At 33.6% G+C, this 19,320-nt stretch overlaps 1 protein-coding gene across 2 annotated transcripts in view; it reads left to right on the top strand.

Moving 5' to 3' along the window:
- Positions 1–19,088, top strand: part of Mtp (microsomal triacylglycerol transfer protein) — a 159,221-nt gene extending 140,133 nt beyond the window's left edge. For both annotated transcript variants that reach the window (XM_081760536.1, XM_081760537.1), the window contains 4 exons: positions 382–588; positions 6,151–6,305; positions 12,388–12,555; positions 18,751–19,088. In XM_081760536.1, coding sequence (XP_081616662.1) covers positions 382–588; positions 6,151–6,305; positions 12,388–12,555; positions 18,751–18,901 — 681 coding nt within the window. In that variant the 3' untranslated portion in view covers positions 18,902–19,088. The remainder of the gene's footprint in view (positions 1–381; positions 589–6,150; positions 6,306–12,387; positions 12,556–18,750) is intronic.
- Positions 19,089–19,320: the final 232 nt, after the last annotated feature.

The following is a 19,320-nucleotide window of genomic DNA, read 5'->3' on the forward strand; positions in this document are numbered from 1 at the left end:
TTAATATTAGACAATCTAATCATTAAGATTAGGGCGATTTTTAATGTTTTACTTTTTTATATATTATATTTTATATGACTCAGTTTTAAATTATGAAACATTACAATTGTACTCTTATATGGTAATAACATTGAACTCAAAGCCTTCAATTGTACTATGTACAAAATATTCAATTACCTTGTACAGTGCTATACTTGGCTAACGCTGTTCTTAGTACTTTAAATATGTTATTAATATAAATTATTACATACTCATTCGTTAACGCAGATTCTGTTACATTTGTTCTTTCGTTAAAAAGTTTGCCTGCTTTCTAAGTTTCCATGAACAAACTTTATAAATCTTAGAGGAAAACTAATTTGGTTATTTCATGTTTTCATATAGCTGGGAATGTTTGCTGGAGGCCTAAGTTCTTTCGTGCCATCTGACGAAGATGATAGTGATAGTGATGAGGAGGAGTCAGCAACAGCCGGAATGGAGTTGACAGTTCAGGGAGTCCAAATCAGGCCTTTTGTCTTCTTCAACGGTCAAGGAGAGTTAATGGGACTGGTGTGGTCTGGGGCTGGATCAGAGAGAACTCCCATATTTCAGGTATATTTATGTAGATAAATCACTTTATTTATTTATTTATTTATTTATTTATCTACTTATTTATTTATTATTATTTTTTGCAGTAGTTAACAAAATGGAGTTAAACTTCATAAATGGATGAGATGCGTTAAAAGCTCATTCGTGTTGATGTATATAGGGTGCTTCAAAACAACACTGACAACGTTTGGGAGGTGATTCCTGACACCAACGTAAGACAAAAGGTGCAGACCAACCTGGGTGCAGAAATTCGTTATTTCAGAGTTACAGGCTGGCGAAAACATGAAAAATTGAACTTTAAAGGTTCATAGCTCCAGTACTATGGAACCTATCGTAGTCGGATCAAGACTTTATTTAGGAACTAACCTGTGCCCTGTCCAAATATGTATGCTCCAGAATCCTGCAGTGCTTCCGCAACAATTTTTATAGAGGTATTGGGTGAGTAGTTCAAATTATATTAGCCGTAGCTAAACCTTCTATAAAAACTTGTTGCGTGAGTACTGCAGGATTTTGAAACACGTATTTTTGGATAGGGCACATATTAGTTCCTTAATGAAGTCTTGGACCGACTACGGTAAGTCCCATAGTATTGGAACTGAGGACCTTTAAAGAAAGTTCATTTTTTCATATTTTTGGCAGCCCATAACACTGAAATGACGGATTTCTCCACCCAGATTTGGCTATAATTTTTGTCTTACCTCGGTGTCAGGAATCACCTCCCAAACCTTGTCGGTGTTGTTTTGAAACATCCTGTATATATATCAGTAGCGGGTCGTAGTCTGTACAAGCACCGGTTGCAATGTTGCAATATCAAAGGTATGTAGGTACGCGCAAGTGTTCCCCTCCCCCAGCATTCTTGAGTCCTATCCAAGAAATATTCAGGAAATATGAAGAGGAAAGTCTTTTAAGCTCTATTTGTATATTATTGATTAAATTATTTCTCGAATATTAATTTAATATATAAGCTATTTCCTTTTTTTCAAACAACCACTATCAATGTACGTTTATACACTATTTATATACAAAACCTCTGCACTCATGTTATTGGACACGAGATAAATCGAATATATAGTATGTGCTGTAAGCCATGAATGATGGCGTTAATCCGAAAAGAAGAAAAAAAAAGCAAGAAAATTGCATGCACGCAGTTAAACAAAATTATCTATATATATAAAAGAGAACGCACAAAATCCTTTGTCCGCTCATCACGCTAATACGGCTGAACCGATTTCTTTCATTTTTGGGGGGTTGTTAGGATTTGGACCCTAGATGGTTTTTATCATATCACTTTAATTTTCAATTACCAGTGTCTTGAGATAATTGACCAATCAGGTGTCAATACGTACAAAAAATCCTTTGTCCGCTCATCACGCTAATACGGCTGAACCGATTTCTTTCATTTTTGGGGGGTTGTTAGGATGTGGACCCTAGATGTTTTTTATCATATCACTTTAATTTTCAATTACCAGTGTCTTGAGATAATTGACCATTCAGGTGTCCATACGTACAAATCCTTTGTTATTAGTTCATCATAGGTATAAAAATAAACGTATTTATATGCAACCCGCATGACCCTGTGACTCGGCGGGTTAACATAACTGACAGGCGCTATAAATCACTTGAAAGCGAAAAAGTAAAAATTATCTAAGTAACAAAGTTTATTGCGTTCCGGGATGACCGCAGCGAAGCGGGGCGGGTTGGGGTGACCGCAGCGAAGCGGGGCGGGTTAACATAAATGACAGGCGATATAATGTTAACATTAGTGCAATCTTCTATGGTTTTTATCATATCACTTGAAAGCGAAAAAGTAAAAATTATCTAAGTAACAAAGTTTATTGCGTTCCGGGGTGACCGCAGCGAAGCGGGGTGAACGCTGCTAGTTTAATTATATAAACTATGCATTTTTTTTTTAGAATGGAAGGTCTTTCTTCGATCTTTCGGGCTTCAAATTTTTCTATGACTTTATTGAAATCTGAAATGCTGCTCGCCAAGTTTCTCTGAATAGAAAGCATCGCTACCGCAAATATTTTCCGCTTTATTTTCTTTGGGGTTCAGAAACACCTCTCTCCTCCGACAATACGCATTTTGTTAGCATTTCTTTGTACAGTATAAATATACGGAACAAAAAGTCCATTTTCAGGAACCACGTATTTTTTGTCTGTAAAGAAGCATGAAATCTAAGATGTTTTCCTTTGAAAATTAAAAAAAAAAATAGTTTAACATTCCAGCAAATTAGGCTAAAGAAGACAGATGAGTATTGGAAGTGAATGATTTGATATTAATTTATGCTCTCCGCCGGAAATCGAACACGGAATCATGTGCACGAAGGACACAGAGCTAGGAATTAGACCCGTAGTAAGACATTTTCTTCTTGGAGACTCGATTGACCCCCCTTCCCCCCCAGAATAGGATTTTTTTAAAAAAATAAATCTTATCCCAAGAATTTTCACCTTTGTATTATAAATGTTAAATAAAATCTATTGACTTCGAAAGACCGCCCCCCAAACTTTCAGCCTGGATCCGTCCCTGCTACCACCAGACTTATATTTGTTCTTTGCGAGTTTATGTTTTGTGAATAACTTCTTTCTTCCACGCGTCTGTATCTTCCTCACCCTATCAACTGAGTCAAGCGCTGCTAAGCGGAGGAATTCGTAACTATTACAGAAGCTGACCAGTTGCGGAAAAAATGCAACCGTAAGGGACCAATACGGGAAGATAGGAGCGTTGCAAGAATAAATCCACTTCCCCATGTTAAGAGATAGGAGCTCGCTGCCATATGCTCAATGTTACTGCTTCCAGTGGCAACGTTCGCTGCCACTGGAAAGGTAAATCTCTCTCTTTCTTTCCGTTTTTTAATTGACTTTTTTCAGAAATGCATCAATACTGTTTTGCGCTCAAGAGCAAAGGTTTATTTTTTACTGATACACTACTTTAACACTTAAAAATATTTTTAGTATTTAAAAAAATATCCGGTTGCACAACCATGCAACATATAGTACCAGCCGCCACTGATATATATATATATATATAATATAAGACAAAATTCTTTATTCTATTCTATATATTTCTTTTTGCTTTTTTTTTTCATCTGCTTGCTGGACAGATTCATCACGTTGACTTTGGTAAGCCCACGGGAACTAGTACCCCAATGCGCTAGGGTACTAGCATTTCATCCTACTGTAGTGCCCACATATTGATGTTGTTTTTCTACACTTTCCTGTGTAGGTTTGAGTGTTTTTTTTTTTTTTTTTTTTAAACAAAAGAGAGAGAGGGTTTGTGCTAACTTCCTCTTAAAATGAATATATGGATGTGTTGTGCCTAATAGTAAATTTTTATAGGTAGAGCTATTAGGCCCGTAGACAAAACTAGGATGGTCACTTTTTTACTCATTGGTTTAAGGGAAGTTGAAACTGGGCAGCTAGAGTGAAAGCATAGACTGAAAATTAGGATTAACATATATCACCAGGACAATATTTAATATTTTTGCCAATTCGGGTCATTAGAAAATGTCATCCCTTCAATATCAATGTTAGCAGTCAAATTCCTATAGTTTTCCGGTAAATTCTTGTAATTTCTCGCCAAATTTCTAATTTCCAGAACTGGAGTATAAAAAAAAAAAATAATAATTGGTCTTAAAAATAATTGCCGCAGGGGCGGCCATAATCTGTGTTGGCCCATGCGCAAATTAGCCCTGCGTATTACATATAAAAGAACTCAGTAATTATGGCTGTATTACCACAATATTCTCTTGTCGATGTCCGTTAATAGTATTTTATTCAATTTCTCATTTTGTGCAAGAAATAAACCTGTGTGCGTATTAATTAGCCATGGCATTTAACCAAGCATCTGTTTGCTAAGAGAAAGTGTCATGATTGTTTGTCATAGAGGATATTATTTGTCAGCTTGTAGGGTTGTAAGCATTTTTGTAACTTGTGTATTTCACTTATAGCTGGACAAACCTAAACGAATGAATGTATGGAGCTTAAATCAACTTTTCTTTTAGATTCTAGCAGTATAAATATTTGCACTCCAGGAAACTATGTTATCCTATTGGAATGTGCTAACATAGATTAATCAAACACTATGTTTTAGAGGATCTGACGACACATATCGGACATTGTACATTACACTTTATTCACGGATATGGGGCCGCGGTGGCTCAGTGGTAGAGTGTTCACCTCTGGTGCTTGGGGTCCCGGGTTCGATCCCAGCCCCCGCCAAGTGAACTTTGTGGTGGACAAACACCGTGTGCGTAGGTTTTCTCGGGGTTCTTCCGTTTCCTCCCACTTTCTTCATTCCACCATTTCATTCATTACTCATCATCACCGTCTCCTTTAGCCTAACCGGCATAACTGTGGGACGTAAAACTCAAAGATTTCATTTCATTTTTCTATTCACGGATCAGTTTCGTCGTCTGCTTCAATTGGCAGGAATTTGAGAGTTTGTTATAACTAGGTGTTCATTTTCGATCTGTATCCTCTAAATGTAAACGATCTTCTAAGATCCACTTGATCGAGACCTATTATGATACTGAAATGGAATTCTCACTGGATTAATACATGTTTATTGCCATAGAACTATTAAGGAAATTTAATATAAATTAATTACAATTAAACTCTGAAATTTTTTATAAAGTTTCAGTGGTAGAACTCTCTGTTCTGGTGCAAAGGGTCTCTGGTTTGATCCAAGGACAGTGGATTTGTGGTGGACAACATCGTGTTATCTTCGGGTTCTTCAGTTTCCTCCCACATTTGTATTTCATCAATTCTTTCATAACAGCCACACACACACACACACGCACACAAATAAATAAATAAATAAATAAATAAAATAAATAAAAGCAACATGCACCGGACCCCAGGGTATGAATTCGATGTATTTTGTTACACAGAATCCAAATTTCGAAACCCCAAGACGATTGACTATGCCTATTTTCAGTTAAATATTTAATCAGTTCTAATTAAATGTTTAAAAAACATGGCCGTTATTTCTTTATTACATTTTTAGGGGTACACTGGAAGTGTTGAAATGTTTAAAAAGAAAAGCATCATATCCTACGAGTTATACATTCCAACACTGTATATTTGTATACAAGGGTTGTATATCTCTCAGGCTTTTGTTTCATGGCCAAATGATAATGGAAAATGAATGAGAACCATTTCTCCAGCCTAAGATGAATCTTTATTATTTGCAGTGTTTTACTCAATGAACATCATATATCGCAGACATTATAATTAATTGTGTGTGCAATGTATTTGTTAATTACATACTGCATGTAAGAAGAAAAAATCACTGATCCTACATGAATTAGAAACTCCAACCGGAAGTAGGCTCAAATCTTGCAAAGGGTTCGAGATAATGAATAAATAATCGAAAAAAATCTCCCCCTTTATGATATCCGTTGCCGATTTTTTTCTTTCAAGACCTCCTTCACTTGTGTCTATAAAGGGACATATACAGATGTTGTAAGGAATGATAAGAAGATTCATGCTCATATGTGAATGATGCATTGTGTAGAAAGCGCAGGTTGAGCTAATGTGTACATATAAATCTTCGAATTTACAGGTAATTTCACTCTTATTGGACCATTTACAAATCGTACCTCTCCAAAATGGATTTGTGGCCGACCTCAGTTTAGTGGGAGTGATATCACTGGATCTCTCAGGGGAAATTCAACTGAGTTTATGGAATAGAAATGCTCACACAGTTATGGATAAACGGTAAGTAAAATAATTATTATTTTATTTAATTTTCTATAGTTGAAATTTTGTTCCCAAAGTGAAAAATACTTCATAGAGTGTCTGATAAAGGATATGTTAGATATCCGTTACCAAAACCGTTACAAATTATAGTTTAAAATACAGTATATGTTAAAGCTTTGGTCAGTGTTTCTTTTGTTACATAGAGTATTACTTATTACAATGATAATCATAAACTTTTTTGTTGGTTCCTCATATATATAATCACGGAGCACAAAGTATTATTCTACAAGTTAAAATAAAGCAAAAACTATATATAAATGTATACTTTTCGAGTCCTTGTCTTTAGACATAAATTGCACTATATGGCAACGTCGCAAAGAAAGAACCATAGATTAGATCTAGCAATCTGTCAAATAGTTACATCGATTCTTTCCAGATGGCAGCTAAAGTCTATATTGATTGACACTAGCATCACTTATTAGTGTAGCAATCGATTAAACTGCTTGTTGTATACGTAAAGTAATGTAAATCGCTCCAAGTTAATCTGCGATGTTGCCACATTGTGAAATTTTGATTCCCCATGGCGGCTGAAGGAGGCCCCGGAGGGCATACCATCATATAACACTTTTGCTTTATTTTAGCGTGTAGAATAGTTCTCTGTGGTCCGTGGGCGCCATTTTTAGAACACCCGATATATATATGTATATATATATATATATATATATATATATATATATATATATATATATATATATATATATATATATATATATATATATATATATATATATATATATATATATATATATATATATATATGTGTTAACACGAATTCCAAGGGACTGAAAAATCAGGAGTTCGTGTTAAAAAAATTCGTGTTAACCGGGGACCCAAATTTTATTATTTGGAATACATTTTCTCCATACATACGCACTATAGTATACAGACTATACATACTACTACAGTATATTATGTATGTCATAGAAAACACTAGAGATGGTATAGAGACGAGACTGAGTAGTCTCGGTCTCGTCTCGGTTCCAAATTCGAGACGAGACCAAGATTATTCTCCGTCTTGATACCATCCACAGAATTGTATCGAGACGAGACTGAGAGTTTCGGTCACGTCTCGATTTCGAAAAGCACGGCTCGGTCTCAAATTCGAGTTAAGATCGAGATCGAGACTACTTTCGGTCTCGGTATCATCCTCTGAAAAGTGAAAACACTACAGTAAGCTTATTATCCTATCTTCGAAGATAAAAAAAAGTTTCCCCGCAGAAAATCAAGGTCAAGTTATAAAATTGACAACTCCGCTAGCAGGTTGGGTACCGCTAGTAACGGAAAGGTATTTGCCTGCTGTCACCAGTTTGGAGTTACATGGGAGAGAAGACGTTTTGTCTCGAGCTGTCACCAGCTCGTCTGCCAAGCACCTGCATGTTCAGCGCTTGACGGAGGACAGAATCAACACCTCATAAGAGAGGAAAGATACCCGTTTCTGGTTTTTCTCTTATTTACAAGGCAATTTTCATCTGTATAAATACTGTATGACAAAAACTGATCTGGAGTGAAATTTAAAATAGGAATAATGATCTGGAAAAAAACTAAGGATTGAAAGTTCGTGTTAAATGAAAACATTTACTGACTCAAGGGACTAAAAATTAGTTCGTAATTCGTGCTAACCGAAATTCGTGTTAACCGATAAAACTTCATATAAGATAACGTACAGCGATGCCGGGACCGAAATTTTGTTCGTCCTAACCAAGTGTTCGGCTTAAGCGAGTTCGTGTTAATGAGGTTATACTGTATATACATATATATATATTGTATATATATATGTATATATATATTGTATATATATATATATATATATATACAGTGTTTTATTTCTAAAATAAAGGTGCCGGTACGCTGGACCTCTGGTTCATAATGGTTAAAAAGTTGCATACATTTCAGGGTATTATTATTATTATTATTATTAAGACTGCAATTACAAGACTTCAGTGATATGTTACTGAACATTAATAATAATAATAATAATAATAATAATAATGTCCAGTAACTTATCACTGCACCTTGTAACAAAAAGTTCTTACGCACATAGGGAAAGATGTTTTAAAAATGTCTGATTCTTCTTAATTTTATAATACAGTAAACGTAATGATAATTAATATTTCTTAGGGAATTGTTTCTTGTTTTTTTTTTTTTTTTTTTCTCTTTGTAAATTGGCGAAAGTAAACTACTATTGTTTGTTTTCAAAAGGCATCAAGAGTTCCACAAATACTGAATATCAATAACAACACACAGACAGTACATTGTTCACATAATGTTCTTCCGAGTACTAGTCATGTTACCAAAATGTTCTACAAATCTCTTCTAAAGTAATGGATCAACTTTGTGAAAAAATCTAGGGGATGTTTTCACTTAATCCTCTTCCTAATAATGAATAAAAACAATTAACTTGATACATTAAAATATGAATTGATAAAAGGCTCTTCTGCGGAGAAAGTACAAAGGTGGAGTTCCTACACAAGTTTTGTACTGGTTTTCAGTTCAATTCAGTTCAGTTCAGTTCAGTTTAGAGGAGGAAATTTCATGTGGATTTAGAAACGATATTTTACCAGTGACTGAATAAATGTTAATACATTTCTTCAGTCAAGTTATACTGCTCAAAGTTTAGTCATGGAGGTAGCAATAATTATATGAGAAAAATGATGTAAAACAACATAAATTAGTATATCCACTGTTCCTATAATGTATTGGACAGGCTCACTTTTATGTGCTCAATCCCACTTCTCGTACAGTAAATGACCTTCAATTTAAACCCACTCCTTGTAATCATTCTTCTGTCGTAATTCTTCTGATACCTCTTTTCGAATTACCTGCAGAAACACATAATGCGATTGTCCTTGTATTACATTAATACACATAAACTTTAAAAACTAGCCACAAATAACACCAAGGGAACAAGGGACTAACTTTTATGATTATGACTAGTGACCGATATGATTATGACTTCTACAAACTAATGACCCATGAAACCCGAAGGTTCAATGCCACATTTACAAAAGCTCTCCATTCACCTCCGTCTTTAGCTAACTGGATCTAGTTTCTATCTTGTATTTTTATTCCTGCTAGACAGGGACAGATCCAGGACCGACTTCTGGGCGGAGGCGGTGGGTTATACTGCTACTTTTAAGGGCTCCAAACTTTGGGATGGATTTTATTTATATATATAAAATAAGAAAGCTTCCTCTTCTGGAGGGGGGGGGGGGGCGATCGCCCCCCTGGATCCGCCTCTGTTGCTAGATTCATTCTGATATTGCTCTTCCATCTGCTCCTAGGTCTTCCTAATAGTCTTTTTCCCATTGGATTTCTAGCTAAAAATTTGAAAACTTTCCTACTTTTTTCCATTCTAGCTATATGATCTATCCTCCTGAATTTTACAAAATTAATCACTCTAACAATGTTAGATAAACAGTATAAATTATGTAGTTTCCGTCATTTTTCGTTCCCATCCCTCTCAGGTCCGAATATTCGCCTTAGGATTTTACTTTCAAGAACTTTTAGTTTACATTCTTTCCTCAAAGTAAGCGATCATGTTTCACAACCATACAGGACAAAATATAGAATTATCGTTTTACATATTTTAAGCTTCAAATTGTTCCATTGAATTTGCGAAGAGTGTGGACTGAGTAATAAAACTAATTTCCTGTTTTCAGTCGACATTTAATTTCTTTGTAGGTATACATTCGGTCTGTTAATGATTTCCATGTTAGAATCAAATTAAAATATATTGATTAAATTGTTTACTAACTAGTATGTACTCATGTCCAAAATTATTGTCGCATATCTATAACTGTCTTCTTGTAAGAATATAATTTGATAATGATTTTGCAGAGTATTTTTACTACTGATACTATGTCTATAATCGGAAAATGAAAATTTGTGGCAAATTTCATAGGAAAAGAATTATAAATACGAAAATTAGAATGAGTAAAATAAAATTTTGCTAAATGGACAAGAAAGTTTTGTTTTCGTTTTATTGTTCTTATTTACTGCTCTTTTGACATGAAATTTACCACATACATGTCTTTGCTGATTATACACATACTAACATTACAAGAAATACCGGACAAATTCGTTATCAAATTATATTCCTACAACAACATATTTATAGACATGCGACAATAATTTTGGACATGAGTGTACATTAAAACTTATTTCCAAAATTACTGTCAGCAGTCTGCAATATGTAAATCTATACTTATAACATTATATATTGTCATTGGTTTGAAATTTCTGGGTATTTCATGTTAGGCGTGTTAAAAAGAAAAAATCTGACCACTTACCTGTCTTTAAAAGGATATATTCTCAAAACTGCTTATAAAATATGAAAAGTTAGTGTTTCGGCTTAAAATAAAGATGTTAAGTAGTCACACAAGAGTCAAAATTGTTTGATTTACTTTTGTTTACAGATAAAAGTACAAAACTTCCTAAGAAGCGTGGATGATCAGTAGTTTTTGAACAAGACTGCAATTTGGTACATACTAGAAATAAATTTCATGTATTGAAACCTTAAGTGCATTTTCTTCTTACCAGAAGCATTTAATAACAAACTCTGATATTGATAATTCGTTCAAATTATAAGAAAACCCAACATTTAGATTTTTAGTGTCACTTGATTAAGAGCTTCTTGTATCGTAGACTCCGTCGCAGTTGCGAGGCTTTGAAAGAACAGTAATATTCCCACTAGGCCAACAAATGCTTACGTTAAATTTTATTTTTTTGTGTAAAAATTACTTTTGTACAAATAACACACAACACTTCAAATTTCTTTATTGATACTAATTGTTATTTTCATGCAAGAAATATTATTGTCCCTGCTTTTCCTTGCAATTCTTGTAACATGCGTACTTGTATTCCTTAACTCCTGTTCACAAAACTGTCGATTCATGCTAAACGCCACACACTCTTCCACTCTTCACAGACTATTCACTATACTATAACATTTTTCACAGACTATTCACTACACTATAACATTTTTCACAGACTATTCACTATACTATAACTTTCTTCACAGACTATTCACTATACTATAACATTCTTCACAAACTATTGACCAGCCAAACGCCACGGACTATTTACTATTACACTTTTTATAGATTATTCCCAGCCAAACACCACAGACTATTTACTATTACACTCTTCACAAACTGTTCACCGTACTATAACATTCTTCACAGACTATTCATAATTCAAAAATCAATTCGTAAATCTCTCATTGATTACTAAAAACATCTTTTTAGTAACATAGATTGTGTTGAAAAACGTAGGGAAGTTGTGATTTGGATGACAATGGGGAAATCATATTACAGTACTGACATTTTTAATATATTAAAGTATGTACGATGAAATGCAACATGGTAACAAATGACTTCCACGCAATTGATTGTCTTTTGATGGTTGTTAAATACAATGTAGTAAAACTTCAACTTTTAAATGCTACATAGGTAATCAAATTTAATTTTAACTCATACTATAACAGCTAAATATTTTGTAGCCGAAAACCAGGCCTGGAGCTTAGTAATTTTTACATTACAAACTTGTTCTACCGAAGTTTCATATCAAGATAGTTACCAAATTGGTTGATTCAACGTTTCCTCAACTGAATTAAGTAACTATCATGTTGAATTTTCTTTGCAGAAACGAATATTCAATTTTTAACTATATGTTTAAAGGAAATTTTGTTTTCCACAGTCAAGTAATTGTCAAATAACCATTGAATCAAGAGTTGAAATAAGGCTCTCTAGAAATTAATGTATAATCATTCATATCCGAGCATAATTGTCTGTATAGGCAGATTATTTTCGGAACAGCTATGATTTTTGGTGCGAAGCTAGTCAGCGAGCCGGAACATAGGGGGAAAAATTCTGTCACGTGATGAGTTGCGCACAGTGAAAGCGCAACTCATTAACTTTCTGAATAACTTTATTTTTCTATTCTTTAACTTCTGAATGAAAATTTAGTATCTGATTTTTATTTCTTTTTTTTCATACTATTTTTGTCATTACTGAATTCTTTTCCTAATTATATTTTACAGAGCTGGTTTAGCCATACAAGGATTAATCAAGGTTGACTCGTCATTCGTGAAAAGTCAAGTGGAATTTAATTTAGCAACGGAAGGGATGATTAGTTTGTCATCTGACCTTGATTTCTACAACAACATTGCTCTATGTTTAAGGATTGAACAGCCAGATGTTGTTTTGAAGTAAGTTTATAACAATAGTAACACTAGAGCTGATAAGTCTGAGATTAAATGGAGTACCATGTAGAGGAATCTTTATAGAAAGAAACGATACTTACAATGTTACAGTTTCAAGGACCTAACGTCCTCTTCATCAGACACAAACACACTGTGTCTGTGAGTGTTTGTGTCTGATGAAGAGGACGTTAGGTCCTTGAAACTGTAACATTGTAAGTATAGTTTTTAATATATTTCATTCTGCTCTGGTCAGAACTGTGTTTTATTTGTTACTCTACTTATCCAGAGCCATGGAGTTTGTTCAAAGAAACGATAAGTAATGTCTTAACTCTTTCGCTGAGAAAATCGACTTTAGTCAATCTGAGAATTTTTACCTTTCGCTGCGGAAATCGACTTTAGTCAATCTAAGAATTTTTGCCTTTCGCTGCGAAAATCTACTTTAGCCCACAACGTTTATTTCTGTTTATACTTCGCTGCAATAGTTGATTTCAGGCACTCATTGTATACGAAACAAATAGTAGTGATAATCTGTTGCATTGTGCTGCCAACTGGCGGCGATTTTTTGGAACTCTTTAGTTAAGCACGAATGAATACGAAAGCTTTGCGTCATTCTGTTGTGGTGAATTTGTGGGTTTGAGGCTAGCTAAGTACAGGAGGAACTAATGCCGGACAACAGTAAGACAATTAGAAACAGTCAGATAGCTGCATAACCATATATAGATTTTATGTATTTCAAATATAACGTTACACAATATTGTATAATTTTGCATTTTGTCAACTTCAAACAAACACAACATGTTATTTTGCTACATGTCATGTGTTATATATTATGTCATACGTTATATATCATTTACTGGAAAATACAATCGCTAAATTTGACATGTTCAACAGTTTATACAATTTATGTATTTCTAATAGATATTTTGGTGTCTTTAAACCATATTTCAGGAAAATATGAAAATTTCATTTTTTGGCTGCTTAATTGCCCCTTTTCCAAGAACCACCCGAAAATTTAATACCCCAGAGAAAGGGTTAAAGGGCCTTTGCAGTATTTTCAAAAGTCCGTGGAAAATCTTCTGTAACTTTTACTGGTCATAGTACTCTAGAATAGTAAAATGTATAGGTTATGTCATCATTGCAGGGAATTTTAAACTACTGGTACTTAGCGATGATTTTGAAGGACATATCCGTACTCCGTTATGTAAACTTTTCAGATTAGGAAGTCGTGCAAAACAAGTTTTCCAAAGTGTTCAAGTTTTCATAATGCTGTATTTGGTACACAATTTGAAAAATGAAATCATGTATACTATGCAAATTAGCCTCTTACTACAGGAAATCGTCATGCTAACATTAAAATTATAATGTTTCATTCGCACTTTTAATTTTTGAAAATTGAAATGAAATTCAACGTTTCTTTGTTGTTATGCAATTCTTGAAGTCATATTTCAAAATTCTTATACTTTTTTTGCCGTCTTTTGAAGCTTTCAATTTTTTTAAGGGTTTCCAACTAATACTTTATGATCTCATATACATTTTATTTCCTTGATTCATTATATTTCAAATTTTATTAGATCAACCGGCTAATACTCAATAAGCTCAAATGGCTAATTTTTTAATAGTTTTTCTCTCCTTGAAATAGTTATCTTCTATTCTTTCCTGAGTACACTATTTCTCAAAATTAATCATAAAGCAGAGTTCCCAGTGTTTTATTTTTTGTGTGTAATTGCTGAATTTTAGGTAAGCAGGTCTGCTACCTACAATTTCAGTTTATATACTAAAGATCCAATTTGTTATTTAGATTTTAAAGTATTAACCCAATTCGTCTACATAAATGTATAAAATGAAATTAGTTTTAGTTGTAGAATGAAAATGTTTTTACGGAGAACGGTAAAATAACAGCTGAAACCATCATTAATTAACGACTTTGTTATTAGTTTCTGGCATTCTATAGTACTACATCCTAATTTAAGGAAACAAAATTAATTAGAGAAAAATTACAAGTCGAACTTAAGGATGTTATAAAATAGAGAATCTGCCTATACAACAAAATCATGAAGCCATACGTCACAGTTTGTCCACTCCCACTCCGTCCAATAAGATCGCAATGATTTAAGCTAACATTTATGGCGGAAACGAAAATAGCTAATCCGTAAACAAGAATAGTGCCGATGCTCTGTTTTTTTTTTTTGTGTGTGTGTGTGTGTGTGTGTGTGTGTGTGTGTGTGTGGCTTCATTGAGTTAATTGGATGAAGATATCTTATATATGGGTAGATCCTCCATTTTATAACATCCTTGGTACAATTGCAATTTATAATCATAGGATAACAATCTTTTCTTCTTTTTTCTTTTAATTAGTCAATAAAAATAATGAAAATAATACAGGAGCATAGTTCACGGTATTTTGATGAAAGTATCCACTGATAGAAGAGAAGATTGTTATGAGCACCGCCCGCTGGACGGTAGGTTCGCTCGTCGTTTACTGCCCGCTCATTCCATGAGTTTTCACGTACACGAGTAGCGCCATATTTCGCCGCTTGGCGTCGCTACTATACCACCCCGGAACTCTGGCTTCTAAATGTTTGAGTATAGTTATTTCTTGAATGTTTGTTTAAAGGTACACTTCAAAGAAATTTCTGTGAAATTGTTAGGCTACGTCTGACGAAGTATTTATTATTTTGTGTGCTTGTTTCTATTTTCTTTAATAAAATCTAAATTACTAAATACTAAATTACATACCTTCTTGCGATGCCGTTCCAGATCGGTAATAAGCCTCGCCGTTCATGTACTTATGATACTATCACTCACACACCAAATATAAAGCAATATATACACAAAAGTTCACATAAAATTGACAAAAAATTCACGTAAGAGTTTCAAGTATACCTAAATAGCAGGGGCGGCTTTAGGATTGTAATTTTGGGTATACCGCTCCTTTGATTATGAATACATATACATATTTAACTGATCAATGCCAGTAGAAAATTTCTTTTACTGTAGTGTTTGATGCTTAATTATCTGGTATTAATATAAGTAGTGGAAAATATATTTACTCTTTATTGTCATTTAGCGTTTATAATTATATATTTTCAATTTTTTTGGATAATTCCGTGCCCATTACGCCTACTGCTAAAACCACCACTGCTAAATAGACATATTTTATAATGTTTTCAGAATTTGAAACATACTTAACTCGAGAGTATCATTATAATTTCGTGTTCTGATCTTGTGAGAAGAGCCATATGAAGAACAACACTGAACACTTGATATTCTGTTGTCTCCATAGTTTTTTTTTTTTTTTTTTTTAAATTAATTCTGGAGTTCACAAATCACAATTTTAATATTTTACGTGAAGAGGTCTTGATCTGAAACGAATTCGTGTTACTTTCTCCGACTGTCTCTTCTTGCCAATGTTTGTTAGAGCAGATTTTTACGAATTTATGTAACACTATAGGTACGACTTGAGATGTGTGGGTTGTATCTTTTGGGCATCTGGACGCAGTTGATTGGCATAACCCTTGAGCTATATAATGACTCAAGTTTGGAAAAGGCAGTCTGACGTTTTTGCAATAGGGTAAAGCCGCTTCACTAAATGAGTGGATATTTTTTACAATTCGCAGAAAGTGAGAAGTCCTCCTCTATCCTGAGTGCATTTCACATCCATTAATTGGTGTTCTAGTTGGTGGCACCGAAATATTTTCGACACATGTAGTACAGCCTATTTTTTCCTCAGCTACGTGCACCAAATATTCTGAAACCAATGCCTGCGCTGCAGTTTCCAGACTTACCTAAAGGGTCGTTCTTGGCTCTTGATTTTCCTCTAAGATTACCAGAAACGAACCTAGTAGTTCATATATATTGGCGGAATTATATTATTCGAATTCAGATTGATGGATTCTGAGGTAGAATCACAGTCTGTTTGGCATGCAATATTTGCATCTTTTGATGCCAGAATAAATCCAGATCTTCTTTTTATGGCATTTTGGGCTATTCTGGCATCAGTCATGTCATTGCTTCCACTCCCCATTCTTACAGCACTAAACAACGCTTGATATTGCTTTCAACCACTTCTGCCTCAGTTCAGTTTCTGAAGGTATTTCACGAAAATATACACCACGAAACCCCGGGTTTCATTGTTTTGATTTACAAAAAGAAACACAGCAGTATACCATTTTTCAAAATATATCTAGCAAGTAGCAACACATTGTAAAACAACGACAGAAATATATCTCACTCTGTATGGTGATATATGCTGTGAAGTTTGGAGTAGGGTGTGTTTGTGCTGCGCCCTAGCGTCAAACTTCGAAAAACATTTTTCGGGGAAAACAATAGGAAAAAGGGTCTTTGAGCAGGCAGTGAATGACAGCAACTAGCGAACCTTCCGTCCAGCGGGCGGTGGTTATGAGTAAGCAGTGTTGTAATGTTGAAAATTACTCTTAAGAGCCTAACATACGAAAACTAATACAAAATTTACCACTTTTTCTTTTGCTTGTTTTCCATAAGTGAAAGGAGATAATGAAATGCAAGTTACCACAATCAGATAAGGTCATTCTATAACAGAAAATATGAATCTGAAGAATTTTCAATGGTGCAATTTTAAAATAACATTATTATTTTATTTTAATAATTGTATGATAAAACTACTTTGTTTATTACAAACTAAATTCAACTGTTATTTAAAAAGTAGTTCACAGGATTGTAATCAAATGCAGTTAAGTTCGTTCCTCTAGTCGCTGCCTTAACTTAGATTTTGGGGGAAATGTCATTCAGGGAACACTGTAATTTCTATGGATGGCAACACTGAAAGTTCTTTAGGTTCATATTTTCTGTTATAGAATAACATTATTTATGATTGTGGTAAGTTGCATTTCATTATCTACTTTCACTTATGAAAAACAAGCAAAAGAAAAATGGTAAATTTTGTATTATTTTTAGTATGTCAGACTCTTAAGTAATTCTTGATTAGAATTTTTCCGTGTTACAAGTCGAGTTCCAACAGTAATAAATTGTAAATTATTTTACAGTTGATAAATTGTTAACAAACAAAGAAGTTTGAAAGTAGTTACTCTTTATAATAGTGTAAAAGAACATTTTAGATTATAAAAATTCTAAGAAAAATCTTATAAAAATACTAAAAACCAGACACGTCACGTACACCAGCTTTCACACAATCGTCATCTTCACTCTTTTGCGCGGCTACTGTTTCCTTCCGAGCATTTTTAGCTAGAAGTAGATTAGGAATTAGTAAATTTACTTAAATTATGAAAAGGAATAGCTCTACACTCTATCGTAAATACCCTATTCAAAATATTAACGATCTTCTTTCTTCTCAACCATTAACGAGTTGCAACCATGAACAGCCCAAGTTTGTCATAAAGAAAAAAATGTATAATTATTAAATTGCAATTAATACCCTTTATTAATTATAGTTCAAGTTGCTCAAATTGGACCTAACTCCGAACCTGCCTGTATTAAATTGTAAGTTTTAAAAAAAAGTTAATTATACTAGCTATTTTGACACCAGATGTATCTATTAAGATCCACACATTATAAAATGTCACTAAAAATATAAATTGCTTAAAATAGAATTGTATTATATGTGTATTCAAAACTTTTGTACTTGTCCAGGCTCCATTTTTTATCTTTCTTTCTTTCTTTCTTTCTTTTTCACGTTTATCAGTGTTAAAGGAGATGCCTCTGAGTTAGAAAAGTCTTGGTAGCCTATAAGTGATAAGTTTGTTAGGTATTCTCAATTCATTGTTTCCACTAATGTCCAATCTTGTTCTGGAGAAGGAATATTTCGGTTAACACGCTTAGAGATCTTCATCAGAACATCGACATCTGTCCAGAATTGTCTTTTTCAACAGAATAGGATTTTAACAAGATTTATTTATATGGTTGAGAAGAAAGAAGATCATTAATATTTTGAATAGGGTATTAAATAACTAATATTCCTTCTTGTATTTTTAATTTTATCCTTCTGCGAATGATATTGTACGATTTCCTACCATTTTCCCTTCTTCTTTTATAACATTAAGCTCTACTGTTTCCAAGTCTGAACAGTGTCCAATATTTAACCACAAAAATCATCAATTGAACAATTCATTGCATGAAATCATAAATTTAGTAATAAGGTGTGCTTTCTGCAATGTTATCAAAACTACTATTCAATTTGTGTGACTTATATATCTTATTTTGTTTCAGGCACAACATTCATAAGATAGAGCGAATCCCTGGTAGCAAACACAGACTTCGCAAATCTAAATACAAAGTTCAGAACTTCGCTGGAAAGACTTATGCGTTGAATAAAAAGAATAATGAGATGTGTAATGTTATTTTCAAAGACAATGCATAAAGACTTTATTATTGTATTTCTTTTTCTTCTTCTAATGTACAATATGGGGAAACAAATCAAACGAGTGAAAATTATATTCCATGAATATAATGTTATTTGTACAGTTTGAGGCCTTTTTCAGTCTCAGGATTACCAGAATTTAAAGAAGAAAACAAGATGTTAGTTAATAAATTCTAAAAATTCTAAACTTTGAATTTTATTTATTTATTTTTTGTACCTTTTTGTTTTTTAACATTCACCAAACATGAGAAGTGAGGTAATTAAATACGAGGCGCGTTCGGAAAGTAACCTCCGATTGGTCATCCTGCGTGAAGTAGTGGGGATGGTGCTAACATCTTTGCACACAGACGTGCGGGGTAGATCACTCTGCATCCAGCCGTGGTAGAGTGAAGGTTGTCTGATCACTAGTTCCACTTATG

The sequence above is a fragment of the Thermobia domestica genome, chromosome 5 (assembly GCF_964235325.1).
Source record: "Thermobia domestica chromosome 5, izTheDome1.hap1.1, whole genome shotgun sequence".
Taxonomy (NCBI): domain Eukaryota; kingdom Metazoa; phylum Arthropoda; class Insecta; order Zygentoma; family Lepismatidae; genus Thermobia; species Thermobia domestica.